Here is an 18,201-nt window from a genome sequence, read left to right as displayed (position 1 = left end):
TACCAAGAAAAAACATAGCAAAGATATAACCCCTTGAGAGTTAACAATTCTAGAACTAGCATGCTCATTTGGATTCAACCAATTTGGCTAAAAAACGTAGTAAAAGCTTTGAGCCTAATTAGCTTTTATTCTTTAGCCGGATGATAAGGGGTGATGTAGTATATGAGGATTTCTGTGTGGTGAATGTTCATAGTGGGTCATGAAAAAGAAGGAGTGATTTTGTGTTACTATTTACTCTTATAAGCTCTAGAAAAGTTGTGAAAAGAAAAAAAAAATGTTGAGAAAAGAAAAGAAAAAAGAGAGAGAAAGAGAGAGAGAGAGAGAAGTATGAAGTCGAATGTTTATTGAGAGATTTGTTAGAAAACCGACTTTATTTATTGGAAATAAGTGGAGAGCATAAAAGAGTACTAGTTCTATTTTGTGATGATTAAATCCCTTGGTTGGAGTTGATTATGGTGACATAGTTGGGAGGAAGATGGAATTTGTTTCATACTTGTTTTGCGAAGTTATAAGGTGTTAGTGTTCTTGATATATTTTTGAGTCACTTAGCATATATTTCCCTACCTTAACCAATGTCCCTACATTATAACCAAAGAAAAAGACCTTTTTGATCTTAGTCCTGGCACACTATTAGCAATGGAGATTGTAGACGATTGGCAAGCCTATGGTAAGAGATTTGCATTGTATTGAATTTCGATGAGAGTATACACGTTCCATTCCACCAAATGAGAGTTGAGTGATACACATACCTTGTGAGATTCAATTGTTTGGAATGCCAAGGTTGATTTTGCTATAAGTTGTGTTTATTGGTGAATTTTGTGCTTAATTGTTGAGGATTTGAGAATTCTATCATTCTTTATTTTTCTGAGGCATCTATGATCTAGAATTCTACCCATTCGTGTTTATTGAATTTATTCTTCCCATTATTCAAGGACGAACAATGGCTTAAGTTTGGAGGAGTTGATAACACTCATGTTTCTATGATTTTTAGTGTTCATATGATATCAATTTTATAGGAAATTGGGTGTTGGATGATTGTTTTGTGCTTATATTGCTTTATATTGTGAAATATGATACTAACTCATACTTTGATGAATTTTACAGAAATATGGAGTCTGAATTTGGACCGATGGTCTTAATGAAAGTTATAGTTCGTCTCGATACGAGTTCGTATGCACAAATAGTTCGCAAATACGAGTTCGGACGAGGAAGATATGACTCAAACAAGAAAGTCACGCGCAGTAGTGAATAGTGCTCGACGGGAATTTTCGAATTTTTGGGATTTTGCGGGATTTTTGGATTCTATCAGTATTTTCGAGCTATGTGCCTATATATAGGTCCTCTTTTGACCTATTTAGGGTTCCCAACTTTATTTTTCGGTTTCCAAATTTATTTTTAAGTTCTCTAGCTTTTAGTTTTCATTACTTTCCAGTTTTTAGAGCTTGGATTAGATTTCTGCAAGAATTGAAGATTCAAGATTATTCTTTCAGTTTTATTTAGAATTTTTATTTAATTCAGTTCTTTTAATTGATGTCTTTTTAATTATATGTTTATGTTTTCTTTTGCTATGTTTGGCTAGGTTTTTAATCTGATTTTAGGGTTTGTAATAGTTAACTGAATTCATGTGATTAATTTGTTAATGCATTTTTGCCTTCCAGTTTATGATTCATAATTCCTTGTGCTTGAATCCTTGTGAATTATCTGATCAATAGTTTGCATGTGTAGCTATTCGGTTTGAAACCTAGCTGAGATAACTGTTTAGCGAATTTAGGAATGTATGATATGATTTTAATCTTGAGACCTAGCGGAGATAGGTGGATCATAGAGAGCTATCATTATGTACTTTTGGGAGTTAGTAGATTTTCTTGAAACCTAACGGAGATAGAGAATTTATTAATCTACGATCGTTGCTTCTCTAGCGAGAGTAATTGATTAAATGTGTGATCTCTCATCATAACTGGATTAAACTGGTAATTAGGATTAATAGATTGATTGTGTGAATTTGGTTAATGACTTTACTTCCCTAGGATCAGTTGTTTTCTTATTTGATTTATCCCAGTTATTATTTGCTTTGTGTTATTCTAATTTTCAATTCAATCATTATTTTTTATGTTGCCTGTATATTGTGAAAATCTGAATTGAGAATATTTAGAGTTATTTTGTTTATCAGTCCCTGAGGATAGGATACCCGGTTACTTTTTATTTACTACAATTATACTGTGTTAGTTGCAGATTATGTTGCTAAGAAATTAGTGATCACCCCTGCCACGCCCTTGGAATGTTAACATCCTCAAAAATTTCTTTGCATGAAGAACTCCGAAGTTGCAAACTCAACGGGTTAGATCCAACCAACTCAGCAGCGCTGCCTGTTTTATTTTCATTATTTCTCTTTCATAGCAAAGGTTTTAAATTTCAATGTAGTTTTAGACCGGGCACTCTTTTTTTCAAAGGTTTAACGAGATCCGGGCCAGCATGTTTTTTTCCCCTATAAATAAAATACTCTGGTTTAGGCGCAAAGTTCTGAGTTCTATGCCACATTCATGGGTAACATGTTCACCCAAACACTGCACATGTCACCAAAAAAGGGGGTGGGGAGAAAAATATATATATATAAACTCTACGTTTGCAGGATCAACAGGAGCACTGCCAAGGCCTAAACAGCGCTGTAAAGACCCAAATGGGCACAAAATACACAAAGTATTAAAAGGTTCGAATGAGCACAAAGTATTCAAAGGCTCCAATGAGCACAAAGTATTCAAAGACCCGAATGAACACAAAGTATTCAAAGGCCCGAATGGGCACAAAGTATTCAAAGTATTCAAAGGCCCATTAATGGGCACAAAGTATTCAAAGACCAGAATGGGTACAAAGTACTCAAAGTATTCAAAGTACAAAGTATGCAAAGACCCGAATGGATACAAAGTATTCAAAGTTCACAAAGTATTCAAAGCATATAAAGTATTCAAAGTACTCAAAGTATCTTAGGACTTAAGCAAAATTAAACGAGTACTACCTTAGCCAAATTTACAAAGGTTCAACCCAAAGAGCAGACTTTAAAATAAATCCTAATATTTACTTTTGCAGGACCAAAAAGTTAAGAGCAAGAACCCCTAAGTGTACTAAACTACTACAAGGACAAGAAATCAGAATGACGCTGCCAAGCCCTAAACGACGCAGCCCAGTTCCAAATAGCCCTGCTAAGCCTGAAATAATACTGTTGAGTCTTGAGCAACACTTTGTTAGGAAAACTTATATAGTCAAAGTTGCTAAGACAAAGAGCCATGCGTAAATGCGATCAACGAGCTCGAATGAGGCCCGACCTGTGTGAATGCGATCAACGAGCTCGAATGAGCCCCGCCCTGCGTAAATGCGCTCAATGAGCTCGAATGAGCCATGCCCTGCGCGAATGCGATCAACAAGCTCGAATGAGCTCTACCCTGCGAATGTGCTCAATAAGCTCGAATGAACTCCATGTATTCTAAAACCCGAATGGGCTCAACAAGCTCGAATGAGCTCCATGTATGCTAAAACCTCTACGAAGCCCCTTGGATCCTAAGCCCTAAGACCCAAAACCTCAAACCATGGATCCCATATCCTAAGTCTTAAACCCTAAACCCTATAGCCTAAACCAAAAGATCCAAAATGCTCTCCGAGCCGCAAGTCTGCACCTGAAAAAGTGCCCCAAGCCAGATAAAACCCGAATGAGTTCAAAAGGCTCGAATAAGCCCCAAGCTCGCCAAAAACCCACAAATGGTCGCCATAACTCGCAAGGGTGCTAAGACCTGAATGGGTCCAAAAGTTTATCTTTTGTAGGATCAAAGCCTAAGAACAGGAACCTCTGAATACACTAAGCTAATACTATGAATTCAATAAGTTCAAAACAATATTGTCAAACTTCAAACAACGCTGTCCAAACTCGAATGAGTTTTCTATAGTCAAAACTACTCGGACAAGGGCCCTGCTACACAGCCTTACAGGTTTGTCTATACTCTTTATAATTCATAATTTCATTTATGATCGAAGAAGGTAGTGATCTCTACTCCACAACGCTGCTACAGCCCTGCGCTGTTAAGCTCATAACAACGTTGCCCATACTTTAAAATATCTCCACTTAGCAGGTTTAATCTCCCCTTCACTAGCTCGCTAAAACCTTTACAGGCTTGATTTCGCCTTCAATGGCTCGCCAAAGCCTTAACAAGTTTGATTTCGCCTTCATTGGCTCACCAAAGCCTTAACAGGTTTAATCTCGCCTTCATTGACTCACTAAAACCTTTACAGGTTTGATTTCGCCTTCATTGGCTCACCAAAGCCTTAACAGGTTTGATCTCGCCTTCACTGGCTCGCCAAAGCCTTAACAGGTTTAATCTCGCCTTCATTGGCTCGCTAAAACTTTTACAGGTTTGGTTTTGCCTTTATTAGCTCGACATGCCCTTCACAGGTTTCATTTCACCTTCATTGGCTCGCCAAAACCTTTATGGGTTTGATTTCGCCTTTATTGGCTAGCCAAGATCTTCACAGCCTTCACAGGTTTGTTCAAGACTTCACAGGCTTTGTTACGCCTTCGTAGACTTGCTTACACCTTCTCAGGTCTTCCTAGAGGTTCAACCACAATGGTGCAACCTAGCCTTGCAGCCCTAATGCTTCGATCCAAAAACGTGATTTAACTTTATCGCAAAGACTATTTTGAAGAACAGGGTTGCAGCCCTGCAAAGCTATTCTAGACAAAGATCAAAGCTGTCTAGAAGTATTCAGCCCTGCGATTTCGAAAATACACCTTATGGGAGTCCTTTCCATCCGACAAAAATTCAAACATCAAGGAGAAGAAACAACATCGTTGTTACACAGAATTCAACCCTGCCACTTGAAGTTCTTTAGCAGCCAAAACACCAGAGTTGCTGTGTTTTGACCAAACTCGGGGTGAGAAGTTGATGAGGACAAAAATATGCATCCCTTGAAGACAGGGAGATTAAGGCTAATTCGATGATAACAGCGTTGTTCATGGTCTAACAGTCCTGATTTTCCGGGATTTAGAGCTATCTTGAAGACTATCAAACACCTGGTAAAGAAAGAGATTATCATGAAGAAATAGATAAATATGAAGAATCATAGTCCTATTCTAAGTCTAAAAAGAGTCATATTCCTACTAGAATTCTTAATTATTTGCCTATAAATACATATAAAATCATAGTGTAAAATCATCGACTATCATTGTTCACTTACTTTCAAAGCCTTTCGCTAAAGCAATACAAAGTTCAACGTTTCAATGCCTTTTTCGTGTTCTTGTTACTTTTTGTTACAAAAGTGTTATTTTTGGGCACAACAAATAGTAAAAAAATAAAAAAAGTGGTGTAGCCCACTTTTATTTTGTGAGAGAAATATAATTAAAGTGGAAATGATTAAAACGTAAAAAAGTAAAAAATGGTGGAGCTCACTTTCTTATTTTAGAAAGGTAAGACACTTGTTATGACACGGAGGGAATAATAGACATAAATAAAGTTAATGTTTGTTTATACATTTTTTTTCTTCATGATTGTCATTATATCTATTCGCGATAAATTGGGCTGGGTTAGATGTGAAATGATTTAGAATAGTAAAAGTTACTTAATTACCCCTCGAATAACTGTAAAACCATTTTTACTAACTCTACTACATGCATCTTATTTTTTCATTTCGTGCACACGGCATCATATATCCTTACCTGACTGATCAAACAATATTTGATCAAATCTTTTGTGATTTACTAGATATGCTTTGTTTCTAGAGTATCAACAATTATGTTCTTGGAATTCCTTTAAGATGGTACTTGTTGTGTGAATAGAAAAATTTCAAATTTTTCGTCAAATATGACTCTCCCATCCTATGAAGAAATAAGTATGCACATTGCACACATGAACATGATATTTGTTATAAATTTTTTGCTTCTACATATCCTATGTGACTTTGCCTCTCCGAATGTGGTAGAATCTGTGAGAAGTTTTTGTGATACAAAACCACTTATCGTCTATGTGCACTATGTTATTCATGCTTTTGAACTTCAAAGTGTTCATGGTTCTATCAAATTTAAGTGCCTTTAGTGTGAAAGTGAGCCTAAGTAGCTTATTTGGTGTTGTGAGATCAGACTTTATAGTTGATGTGTGAGCTTTTGATCAAGCCCTTGTCCACATTGTGCTCTTACTGCATGAAATCTCATTTGCAAGTTTTTTTATTGTTGATCTTTGAAGTAAATTCAAATTTGAGATTAGCTTCAAATTTATCTCTACTCTTTTTATCCTTAGTGTATTCGGTTTCTGAGTAGATAGATTATTTCACCTTACGATTGTTGTTTCTTTGAAGTTGCCCAAAGTCTAATGACGATTCTCTCACTGCTGCTGAACTTGAAGATGGCCTCTTTCATTTTGCCTTTTAATGGCTTGTCATTTTTAGAGTTTGCAAGAAGAAATTGAACAATGTTGTTTCTCACCTTGGCGAAGAGATTCTTCTTCATCATTTTCTACTTTTTTTTTACTACGAGGTTGCTGCAGTATTTCTTGTAGTGTGGATGTAAAAGAATCATGCAAATTTCACTTTTATAGTTGTAGTTTTGATGGGAATTTTAATTTGCTCAAATTTAAAAGTTAATTCTAAATTTTTCAAAGGGTGCAAATTTTGTTGAATTCAATCAATTTGAGGTAAATTTGAATCAGTTCAGTTTACATGCCTTTCCTGCTTTTTCGTTCAGATTTTTTTTTGAATTATCTTATTTAATTAGAAATTAAATTTAAATTAATTAATTAAAAATAAAATTTCTTAATTTTCAATTTTTTGATAAAAATTAAATATTCATCAATTTAATTTAGCATGAATATAATAAATGCTTAATCTAACTTGTAATATACTAATATCTTTATTAGTCTAAATCTTCTTATTCTACGTGCAATAAAATAATTCGTTCAAAAAAGTATAAAAATACCATACGAGACCACAAAATAAAAAAAAGAGCTTCAATCAGTCTTGGCGCCCACAGTAAGAGCCGACCGAGCTGGACCTACACCGACGACATACCATGTTATAGCACAACGCATAATGAAATATGGCACCATATTCTAAGTCAAGTGGAATATCATTGAATCGAGCAGATTTTAGGAACTTTACACAAGAATACAAAATTTGCAGAAACCCCTCATACTCATATCTCAATTAATTGCTTTCAACTTTGTGGGAATTCACTTTGTAAACTCCCCATCTCTCACTCTCTCCACGGGAATTTCCCTTTTCGATTTCTAGAGAGAGAAATTAAAGAAAGAAAGAGAAACAAAGAGGGGCGGTGGGGACCACATGACCAATATATCAGACGCTGAGGCCGTCGAATCCACACTGCTTGTATATTAGGGCTTGCTTTCTTGGGCTAATGGCAATTGTGCAATCCACCGATACCTACAATAAATTAAAATTAAAATTAAAATTGATCCATAACGAGTTCCATTTTTATTTTTCCAATAATTAAGTCTAAATACACGAAATTTTTACTATATTTTGATTTTTGCACATAAATTAAATTTTTATCCCCAAATACATGAAAAATACTCTTATTTTCGCATGATTAGATTAATGTTTGAAATGTCTACATACTTAAACGGCCTATATATTAAATGATATAACTCAATGTCCACGTAATTTTAACTAGCCATGATGAAGAACAACAGTATAAAAAATTACGAAATTTGAAGAAATTCATGTATTGAAAGTATAAATTTTAATTCATGTGCAAAATTAGAATCAAGTGAATTTATACATTTACTTGCAATTATCGTTTTTTTTTTTTTGCGTAAGAAATGAATACAAAAAAATTAAAATTAGAAATAACTAGACAAATACTAATGCAATTATATGAAAAAACGAAAATGGTGAGAAAACCTACACGCACATGGCAACAACTTTTGAATACATGCATATTAAGACATGATGAAAATCTCCCTCAAAAAAAAAGAAAAGACATGATGAAAATCCAAGCATATTTTATCTTTACACAACAGTCCAAATCGGAGACACGAAAAAGTAAAAAGTGTTGAAATTTCGAGGGACCAACAAAACGAGGTAATGAAAAGACAAAAACTGTCGACGACTTATGCAGCGAGAAAATTAAACTTAAGAATTAAAAAAGGAAGAGTAAAAATTTAAAGAATATCATCGAGGGAATCCCCACCGTTCAATAATGAATAAATAATACAAGTGAGCGCGCCACTCTTCGGGGCCATATCCCATTCCATTCTAAATTATTTTAGATCTTCAATATATAATTTATATATATATATATATATAGAGAGAGAGTTAATGTAATAAAATATTAATTTTACTTCTGTAAAAATCGAATATAGCTACAAAGATTAAAAAAATTAAGAATTTTTTTTAATTAACAATACCATTTCACCCTAAATTCATGATTAAGAAGTAATAAAGTCAATTCACAACTACAAATATTTTGATCATGAATTATTGGTAAAATAAGATCAATTCATAACTAATAAAAGCTTAAAAGAGAGGGACTTAACCGCTTGAATGGCCCCAAGAAAATATTAATATATATACATAATATATATTAGCATTTGCATCTCATGCCGTAGATATTTTTATATTTATATAAAATTGATATAAATTCAATTATCATTATAATATTATACTGAAAAAAAAAGTAATGAAAAAATTCACAATAATAAGAATTGATATTATGAAAAGACAAAAAGTTAAGAAGATGAAAACAAAAAGAATTGAAAAATACATTAATTAAAAAAAGGATTAATGAGGAGAGAGAATTTTTAAAATTTTAATCTTTAAATAAATATAACTTTTACATTTTAAAACAAATATTTTGATAAAATATATCCCTCTGTCCCAATATAAATGTCTCACTTTCCATAATGAGACGTATCAATATAAATGTCTCATTCCTTTTTTGACAATATATATTCTCTCTCTATACCTAATACTATTCAAATATTTTTCATCAACTCATTTTATCTATTTTCTATACATTTTTTAATTTCTGTACCCAAAAGGTATGAGACATTTTTAATTTGATATACATATTAAATATTTTATAATTAGTTGAATTTAACAATTTTAGAAAGAATTAAAGCAAAATAATTAAAAGATAAAGGAAAAGAAAATAAAAATGTTATATAGTATTTTACAAATCAACCTTCAATTTTAATATAACTATAAAATTGCCATTCAATTTTGAAATTGATTTCAAATTAAAAATTATCTTTTCAATATTATATATATATATATATATTCTTTCTACATAATATAAATTTAATAAACAAATATGTTCTTACGATATATAAAAAACACTAGAATATACATAACTCCATTTATTATTTATTTTTCTAAGTGTTCTCTATTGGAATTATATAAATGAAAGAAGGACAAAAACCCGTAAAAAATTTTAGAGCATCCGTAGTGGGAGGCTCGGCGAGCGGTGCACACCAAACTCAGCCGAGTCCCCCCAATACCGCGTCCAGCAGGCGCGCTCCTTCCAGCCGCTATCCGGGCTCAGAAGGAGAGAGAAATGGGCGCATACGACCCAATAGAACAATTGCTAGCATGCATTAAAAAAAAACAATTATGTAGCCACCCACACACTAATATGATAAGAAAAATATTGATTTATCTAATTTATTTTTTAAAATAAAAATAGGATTTAATTATTTTACTATATTCTCTACATTGTACTTTTTTTTTGCATTTTTTTAATTTATTTTTTATTAAAAATAAAAAAATTACCAAAAAATTACAAAAAAATAATTACAATGTAGAGAATATGATAAAATAACTAAATCTTATTTTTATTTTAAAAAATAAATTAAATAAATTAAATTATTTTTTATTTAGGTAAATTGTGGTGGGCCACAATGTAGCTGTTTAACATTGTTCTTAAAAAAAAGAGAAAAACCCCATTATTGATGCTGCAAACCCGGCGGAGATGGGCTCACAAGCCCAACACTTGAGACATGATGGATGGATGTTTATATTGGAAATGATTTTATGATATTAAAATAATATAAAATTATAGTAATATATATATTTCAAATAATTTTTCCTAACAATTTAAACTCACGACTGATATACTAAAAATAAATAAATATATTTATAAATTTATATCTACAGTTTGTGTTATCTTTCCCAATTTCTGAAACAAACAAAATACACACTATTACATATACATTTTTACCAAAAGTCAACTTTTTCAATATCATAAACCTAAAATTTTCAAAAATCTCAATAAAACACTCTCTAGGACTTGGACAAATAGCATAAATTAATGAAGCATAAGAAAAATTACTTGATACAATTTTTCTACGAATGAGCACATTGATTTATTTAATCATGATAGTGATGTTTACAGTTTGTGTTGACAGCAGTGGTAACAATGTACCTACTCTCAACAATAATGGCATTAACACTAGGATGGACCACTCTTTTATGGGTATGCCTATTAACTAAATCATTTCATATTCTATACACATTCTGCTAAAACAGAATTTTTTTTATGTCACCACAACTTACAATCGCACTTAAAGACTGCCTTACCATGGGAAATTGGGAATCATACATGGGTTAATTCATAAATTAAAGGTGATTTTTTAGCTCAAACTTAAAACTCTTACAAATATAACTCGCAGTTATCTTTATTGTTTACTTAATATGTCGTTCTTCAATACGGGGAAGAATAGGAACAAAATCCGATCAAAATCGAGATTCAGAAATGCACAGTTTATTTAAATCGAAAAGTGTGAATAAAAAAATCTTAATATTGACCTAATCCTAAATCCTGGGCGACAAAACGTAAAAAATTTGACTGCAAGAAAACACAATGAATGAAAGAGTAACACAAGAATGGAAAGAAAAAATAAGAAAAAGAAAAAAAAAACCACATCCTCACATAAGCTCATCTTAGCAGAGCAGCAATGAGCGCAAGCTAGCAGATTGGAAGCCGACATAAGCAAAGAAAAAAAGAAGATTCTTTCAAAACAAAAACCAAGACGACTCTTTCACTCATGTCCCAAATTCCAACATAAAAAATATTCTCGCGTCCCATTATTAGGGTAATTTTTATTTTCACTAAAAAAAAGTTTTGTAAAAAATATAGAGTAAAAATTTAACTATTAAAAAGTTACTATAAGTTTTAAAATTTTTAATTTTATTTAATTCACATGTACTTCTTACTTTTCGTGCTCCAAAGTTTTAAGACAATGATAACGAGAGGAAGGAAATAGAATTGTTAAAAAAGGAAGAGAAAAGGTAAAGGTAGAATTTGCAAATGAGTAACTATATCACAATTATTTCTCTAATTTTAAAAATATAAATTCTTTTGTGCGGAACACTCACTTTTCCTTAATAAAACACAACATTTATAATTCACTTTCCCTTACTAAAACACACTATATGATGATTTGTATTGTGTGGGCAGTTCGTTCTATAAGTCACTTCCAAAAATGGCATGAGCCTTTAATAATGTCAATAAAAGACATGAACTATTAACAATATATTAAAAATATCTTTATTACTAATATTTTTGGTAGCATGATGCTAAATTGCTAACTTATAGTGACTAAATTTGTAGAAAAAAATACATCATGTCATTCTAGTTCTACTCGTTCCTAGTTTCTAGCTAATAAGTTAGCATTTAGGCATCAAAAAAAAATTAATGAGGCCATTTTTAACACAATACCAATAGTTCATGTGTTTATTTATATTATTCAAAGGTTAGAATATTTTTAAAACTAGACAGATAATTGAATATTTAGCATGATAATTGAGCTTATTTAAATTGATGATGGGAAATCTATTTTAAGATCCACAGTTAATTCATCGAAAAAATAAAATTAATTTCATTTTTTAGCACATTAATTTAAATTTTACTTAGTAGAGTTAATTTCACAATATATAGTATAATTCACAAGAGATGCAAGAATTGATGATGAAAATTAAAATAAAATAATGAAGTTAAAAGAGGGTGGTAACCTGCACACCGGGTGAGGTGAAGCCGAGGATCCGGATCTTGGCTCCGACATCGCCGACGACCCGCAATTCGACCCGGTCGTTCAAGGAGGCGTCCCTGACCAAATCGGCGGCGTCGGCCTGGAGCAAGCTAACCCGGTCGACGACGATGACGCACTCGATCCGCCTTACGCTGTGGGCGGGCTGGTAGAAGCCGGGGACGCCGCCGCGCCCGAGGGGGATGCCGCGGTACATCACGGTGAAGCGCGACTCGCCGTACTTGATCCCGACCTTGTTGCCGTTGGCGGCGGTGAATACCATCCGGATGTTGAGCGACACGGCGGCGGAGGAGGCGGTGGTGGGGCTGATGCCCATGTACTGCACGCCCACCTGCTGGAGGTCGAATTCCGGCTTCTTCGGCTTCACTGCGAGGACCACCACCAGCACCACGGCGAGGGCCAGGAGGGCGAGAAAGGAGAAGAGGAGGAAGAGGCAGCAGCAGCAGCCGCGGAACGAGGCGGAGGACGAGGATGACGAATTCGACGGCGGGTAGTAGTGGTGGTGGTTGCCGCCGGAAGTAGGGTGGTTTGCGGCGGCGGTGGCGGTGATGTCTCGAGAGGTCATTTTTAGGGATTTTTGGGTTTTGGTGGGAAAAATTGGGGAAATAGTGAAAGGGTACTAAGCCCCACCACCACCCACGGCGGTGGCCACTTCTTTTGCTACTTTTCTTTTCTCTCTCTCTCTCTCTCTCTGTGTGTTGCTTGCTTTTCAAGAGAGGATCTTTGCGTGAAATGGAAAAGAGAGACGCATGTGATGTGAGCGAATCGGTGTGGCTGTGTCTGTGTAACATTAGCTTTTAAAAGGATACTTATTTATTCATTTGATTGCTTTGAGTTATTTATTCTCTTTACTGTCCAAATTTTATGTTGTTAAGCCATTCCAGTAATACACAAGGAAATTATCTATAGAATTGACTTATGAATTTAAAGCAACTATACTTTCTTTTTGTCATAATAGCTCAAACTAGGCATTTTAGATTATGATTTAAGTGTTTTTTCTAACTTCCTAAAATCATAAGTTTCTAGTTATTTTGAGAGTTCAAGGATAAAACTACCACATGACTAGTTGATACCTCTTTAAAAGTATAGAAAATGAATTTGTGGCCAATAAAGTTAAAATCGATCTTTAAAAAAAAACGCATTCATTTTTTTAAGAATAGCTGATAACTATTTACTAAAAAATACCGAAATTCAATTGAAATCATTAAAACATCATTTGTAAATTGTAAAATTGGAAGAAAAACAAAAAGGTTGTAGACGAGAGAAACTGGAAAACATCTGTAGAATCGAGAATATCACGGAATATCTTCGAATTTGGAATATTGAACTTTATTATGTGAATATTATCAAGGTATGCAGATTAATTAAAATTTAATCGCATATGGTTTTTTGTATAAGATAAAGAGTTAATGTTGCGAAATATAATTTTGAGATAGAAAATCAATAGTTGTCTACCAACTTAATTTCATCAAATTTTGGTCAATTTTGTGTTAAAGAGACGAAATTGTCTTACTTACATTATACTCCCTCCAATCTTTTTTATAAGTCGCCCTCAGCTTTTACACAAGTTTTAATAAACAAAAAATTAACGTAAACTAACCTTATTTAATGTTATTTACTTTTTGAATCACAATTATATCCATGAGGAAAAACAAAAGAAACTCTTCATCGTCTTCTCAAATTTAACCTGCTAAATGATGAGATTTTTAATTTGTTTCACACCACAAACTTAATTTGGAGCCAAAAAATCGATACAGGGAGGGAATTTTAGACTTTTCAAAGCTTTTCAATAAAATTTGAAAATCATATCTGAAAAAATTTGATGTCGATTGGCTTTCGGTGTTCTTTAAAAATGGCCAGCATAGAACAATTTCTCAACATCACCATAGATGGATTCAGAATTTCAAATCGACTTGAATCAGCCTCCTCCGATAAACTATCATGAGTTACACAATGATGAAAGAGAAATTCCAATTTTCGTGAGATCATCATCATCCAGAAACTATATAATCGAACTAGAAAACAACCATGAGAGTAGATATCCTATCATAGAACTCGACTTACAAGAGCTTAGGGAAAACAACCATCGAGCAAATTCAGATTCATCAGAAGAGGAGATGAATAACAATGCAACGCCGAATACAAATGGCGAAACGGGGGAAACTACAAACGGATCGCGAACAGGACAAGGTATGCAAATTTTATATGGAAACTGACTAATTTTGATGTTAAAATTTGATGATATGGAAACTGACTAATTTTAATGTTAAAATTTGATGAATATACGATTTATACAAACAAGCTAACGAAAATAGCTTGTGAAATTTCAAATGATTGCATTATACAAACTGACTAAATTTTCTTAAGTTTATATTTAGATGATTTTCCAATACAGCACTAAAAAATAGCTTGTGAAATTTCAAATGATTGCATTATTATGTTCCTTATGCATGTTTGATATATTTGTGAAAATCACGAATTGTTGGAAAAGGCAAATGTATTTTTGTGATTCATTTTTTCAATTTTGCTCGTATAAAAGTTTACTATTTCTTATGTAAAATTTTGTTGATATGAGAACTGTATTGATGCAAAAATTATTTATACCGTTATTAATAGACAATGTTCAAGTAAAGAGGAGAAGGTTTATAACTGACATCGAACGATAGGCAATTTATCGAGCTTTATTGGAAAAAAGTGTGAATGGAAAATTGATGAAGAACACGACAAAAGAGGTGCAAGCTATGTTCAATATCAAGAATGTGCGAACAATTCAAAAACTATGGAAAATTCACAAGACAACTTGTTGGGAATCTTGTGGAATATCCTAATCCTTGTTTTGATGATACCAAAATTCATAGGTCTTAATTGTAATAGACTATAACAATTTTTAAACTTAAGTGTTAGAGTTCGTTTCTAGTTTAGTATGCGGTTCGAAAGACTGAAGGACGAAGGACTGAAGACTGAAGACTTAAGATACCAACTGAAGTATCAGTTGAAGAATCAGTTTGGAACTGATTACTTAATGCGTGCCACATACTGATACTAAAGTCAAGTATCAGTTGATCATTCTTCCTCGGACTGATCTTCCAGCGTTCAAAGGAAGCCACGTACTCACAAGAGTACAGTCGCATTAAATGCAGAGATCTCAGGATCTTATCTCTGCAGAGGTCATTCTTATTTGGTGGTTACTTTATCAGAGACGTCACATCTCCTGTCCCTCAAGAGAGCCGTTTCCACCAGACAAGGAACCTCGAAAATTGAAGCCTCAGCCCAAATTCGAATTGCTCTCCAACGGAAGAAATCTTGAGGACGTTCTACGCCAACGGATCTATTCAAGAGTTCTCCTACAAATAGCGCTCGAGGATCAACTTCAATCTTCACCGATTCAACGACATAAGCTGAAGCTCTGCCGAAATTGCTACTCAGCCTAAAGCTTAATCTCCCCAAAGCTTGAATCGAAGAAGAGAATTCCAAAGCCAAAATCAGTCACTACTGATTACATACATTCTCTTAGACCTTAGGCAAACCTCTGTTTACCCAGAAGCCAAGGTCAAACTTGCTACAAAGAACTTGTTCTTTGCAGTATAGTTGGCACTCGTTCAAACCTCCTTTCCAAAAGAAAGATTTGAGTGTTTTGAGTGACTCGGAGGTCAGAAGGGTTTTCTGTCTGTGAGAGTCTTAGTGCGGGTTGTGCTAAGCAAGAGAAATCCGACGCGAGTGAAGCGTGGGTACTGAAGAAGGGTTTTCTTCAGTGGTACGGTTGTGTGCACCCGGCAAGCACACGGTTTGGTTTGCAGTGCACCTGTTAAGCACTTACAGAGTGGATTGTTGGTCTGATCAACCGACCGTGGATGTAGGAAAGGGTTTTTCCGAACCACGTAAAAGTCTCTGTGTTGTTTACTGCTTTCAGTTTTACATTCCTACTTGTGTTGTTTCAATTGATAAACTAAATACTGATTAACGGCAAAGAGAAACCTAAGACCAACAATGTGCTCTACCGAGGCTATTGCGAAACTAAGTTTAATTTCCGCTGCGTATGATATCAGTATGACCGATCTATCTTTTGATAGTCAGTAAGAGTGTCTCGACTGAAGCCAATAAGTGCATCAGTTAAGTTCCAGTAACTTAACTGATAACTCCTTACTGAAGAGCGTTCAGTATCAGTCGTCAACCCTGTTTGGTCAAAACTGTTTTCAGTCAACAGGTGTCTTTGTTTGCATGTAAAGTTTCGTTTAGATCTCTATCTTGAGATCCCTCTGATTGAGGATTTTGTGAAAATAGCCCATATGTGTATTCCCCCCCCATACACCTATTCGAGACCCCCCCGGGACCTAACACAACTCCACCAGGCACGGATGTAGAAGTTTCGTCAAGGAGGAAACAGAATTGTGGTCGTAAACGAATTGATGTTGATTTAAGTCGGGTCAAAGAAATAGAGTTACATTGACGAACGACATTGGCATCTTTATCAGCCGCGTTAGGAGTTAGCTACTTGAAGTTGTATCGCCTTTTTAAGCAAGGAGTCATCCGTCGTCACTCAAGTGCCATCAAACCACATTTGAAAGAGGAAAATAAAATATCTCGATTGGAGTTCTGCTTTACGATGCTTAAAGAAAATGCAATGTTAAATGATCTCAAGTTTAAGGGAATGTATAAGTACGTACACATCGATGAGAAGTGATTTTACTTGACAAAGAAAGATCAAACATATTACTTGCTCGATGGTGAGGATGATCCTGATCGATCGTGTCAAAGTAAGAATTTCATTGGAAAGGTCATGTTCTTAGCAGCCACAGCTCGTCTTAGATTTGGTGATGAAGGAAGAGTGGTATTTGATGGTAAAATTGGATGTTGGCCATTTATTACTGAACAGCCGGCTCAGAGAAGTAGTAAAAATCGGCATGCTGGAACTATAGAGATGAAGGCTATTACGTTTGTCAAAAGAGATACTATAAAAGCATTTTTAATAGAAAAACTTCTTCTAGCAATTTATGAGAAAAGGCCCTGATTGGAACACGAAGAAATTATTTTCATCCAACAAGACAATGCACGTACTCATGTTCCTCCTACCGATCCAGATTTTCTAGTCGCGGCTTCACAAAATGGGTTTGATATTCGATTAACTTGCCAGCCCCCAAACTCTCCTGATTTCAATATACTCGATCTTGGATTTTTTAGAGCCATACAATCTTTGCAACAAAAAATGCGTGCAAGAAGTATCTCTGAGCTTGTTCATGCAGTAGATAAAGCCTTCAATGATTATTCGCCCACGAAAGTAAATTATGTGTGGTTGACATTGCAACTTTGTATGAAAGAGACCATGAAGTTAGGAGGAGAAAATCGATATCAGATCCCTCACATAAACAAGGAACGTCTTCAAAGGCTAGGGTGTCTTCCTTCGCAAATTTCATGTGAGACAACATTAGTTCAAGCAACCAAAGACTTGCTAGCCACACAAGGTAAGTAAATTTAAAACATTGTCATTCTTTCTTTCAACAAAATATATGTCGAATTTGGTGGAATTAACGTTTCTGAAATATTAAAACTAACATCAATTGTAATTACAATCTTATGCATAGGAGGAGAATAAGGGATGGACGACTTAATAGGAGGAGAACAAGGGATGGCCAAGCTATCTCAAAGTTGGTTGAACTTGTCTTCATTATATTTGTAGAGAAATCTAGATTTTCAGCATAATAGACTCAAGTCTATTTTTCAATATCAAAGTACTTGGGTAGAAGAATCTTCAGCATCCTGTTTCCTTTTTCTTGCACATGTTTATCATTCAAAATGGCTTTCTCTTTACCTTTGTTTCCCTTTTCTTGCACATCTTTATCATTCAAAATGAGATTTTCTTTAACTTTATTTGCACTACGACGGATGGATGGTGTACGAGACCCGTGAACATTGCCTTCATCTTCCGAATCAGACAAGTACAAGTTCGATGACTCTTCCGCAGCCTTTTGCAAAGCCAACTGTTCAGATTTTTCTAGATACATTTTTGTCTCTTTAAAAAGGTTTTCCAATGATGCAAGCAATTGTGCGTCTAAATTCACTGGGTTATTCTCATTTGCATCCATAATTTAGAAGACAAAATTGTCACCCCTACAACAACATATTATTGAAACAGAGCATTAGCAAGAAATTGAAGGAAAAAATTAAG

General features: G+C 34.2%; 1 protein-coding gene across 1 annotated transcript; it reads right to left on the bottom strand.

Annotated features, from left to right (window-relative positions):
• Positions 1-7,083: 7,083 nt before the first annotated feature.
• Positions 7,084-12,849, bottom strand: LOC131019390 (uncharacterized). The gene is made up of 2 exons (XM_057947931.1): positions 12,004-12,849; positions 7,084-7,413 (listed from the first exon to the last, which is right to left on the bottom strand). The coding sequence occupies exons 1-2, from the start codon at positions 12,601-12,603 to the stop codon at positions 7,327-7,329; spliced, it is 687 nt and encodes a 228-aa protein (XP_057803914.1). The 5' UTR covers positions 12,604-12,849; the 3' UTR covers positions 7,084-7,326.
• Between the last annotated feature and the right edge of the window lie 5,352 nt (positions 12,850-18,201).

The sequence above is a fragment of the Salvia miltiorrhiza genome, chromosome 4 (assembly GCF_028751815.1).
Source record: "Salvia miltiorrhiza cultivar Shanhuang (shh) chromosome 4, IMPLAD_Smil_shh, whole genome shotgun sequence".
Classification (NCBI taxonomy): Eukaryota; Viridiplantae; Streptophyta; class Magnoliopsida; order Lamiales; family Lamiaceae; genus Salvia; species Salvia miltiorrhiza.
This window is presented reverse-complemented; position numbering and strand designations above follow the sequence as displayed.

Bases quoted from the DNA above. Each gene is read 5' to 3' on its own strand.
- LOC131019390 (XM_057947931.1), bottom strand. From the start codon at position 12,603: ATGACCTCTCGAGACATCACCGCCACCGCCGCCGCAAACCACCCTACT. The intron at 7,414-12,003 runs GTTACCACCCTC...AATTTATTGTAG, and splicing joins TCACCTCACCCGGTGTGCAG to GTATCGGTGGATTGCACAAT.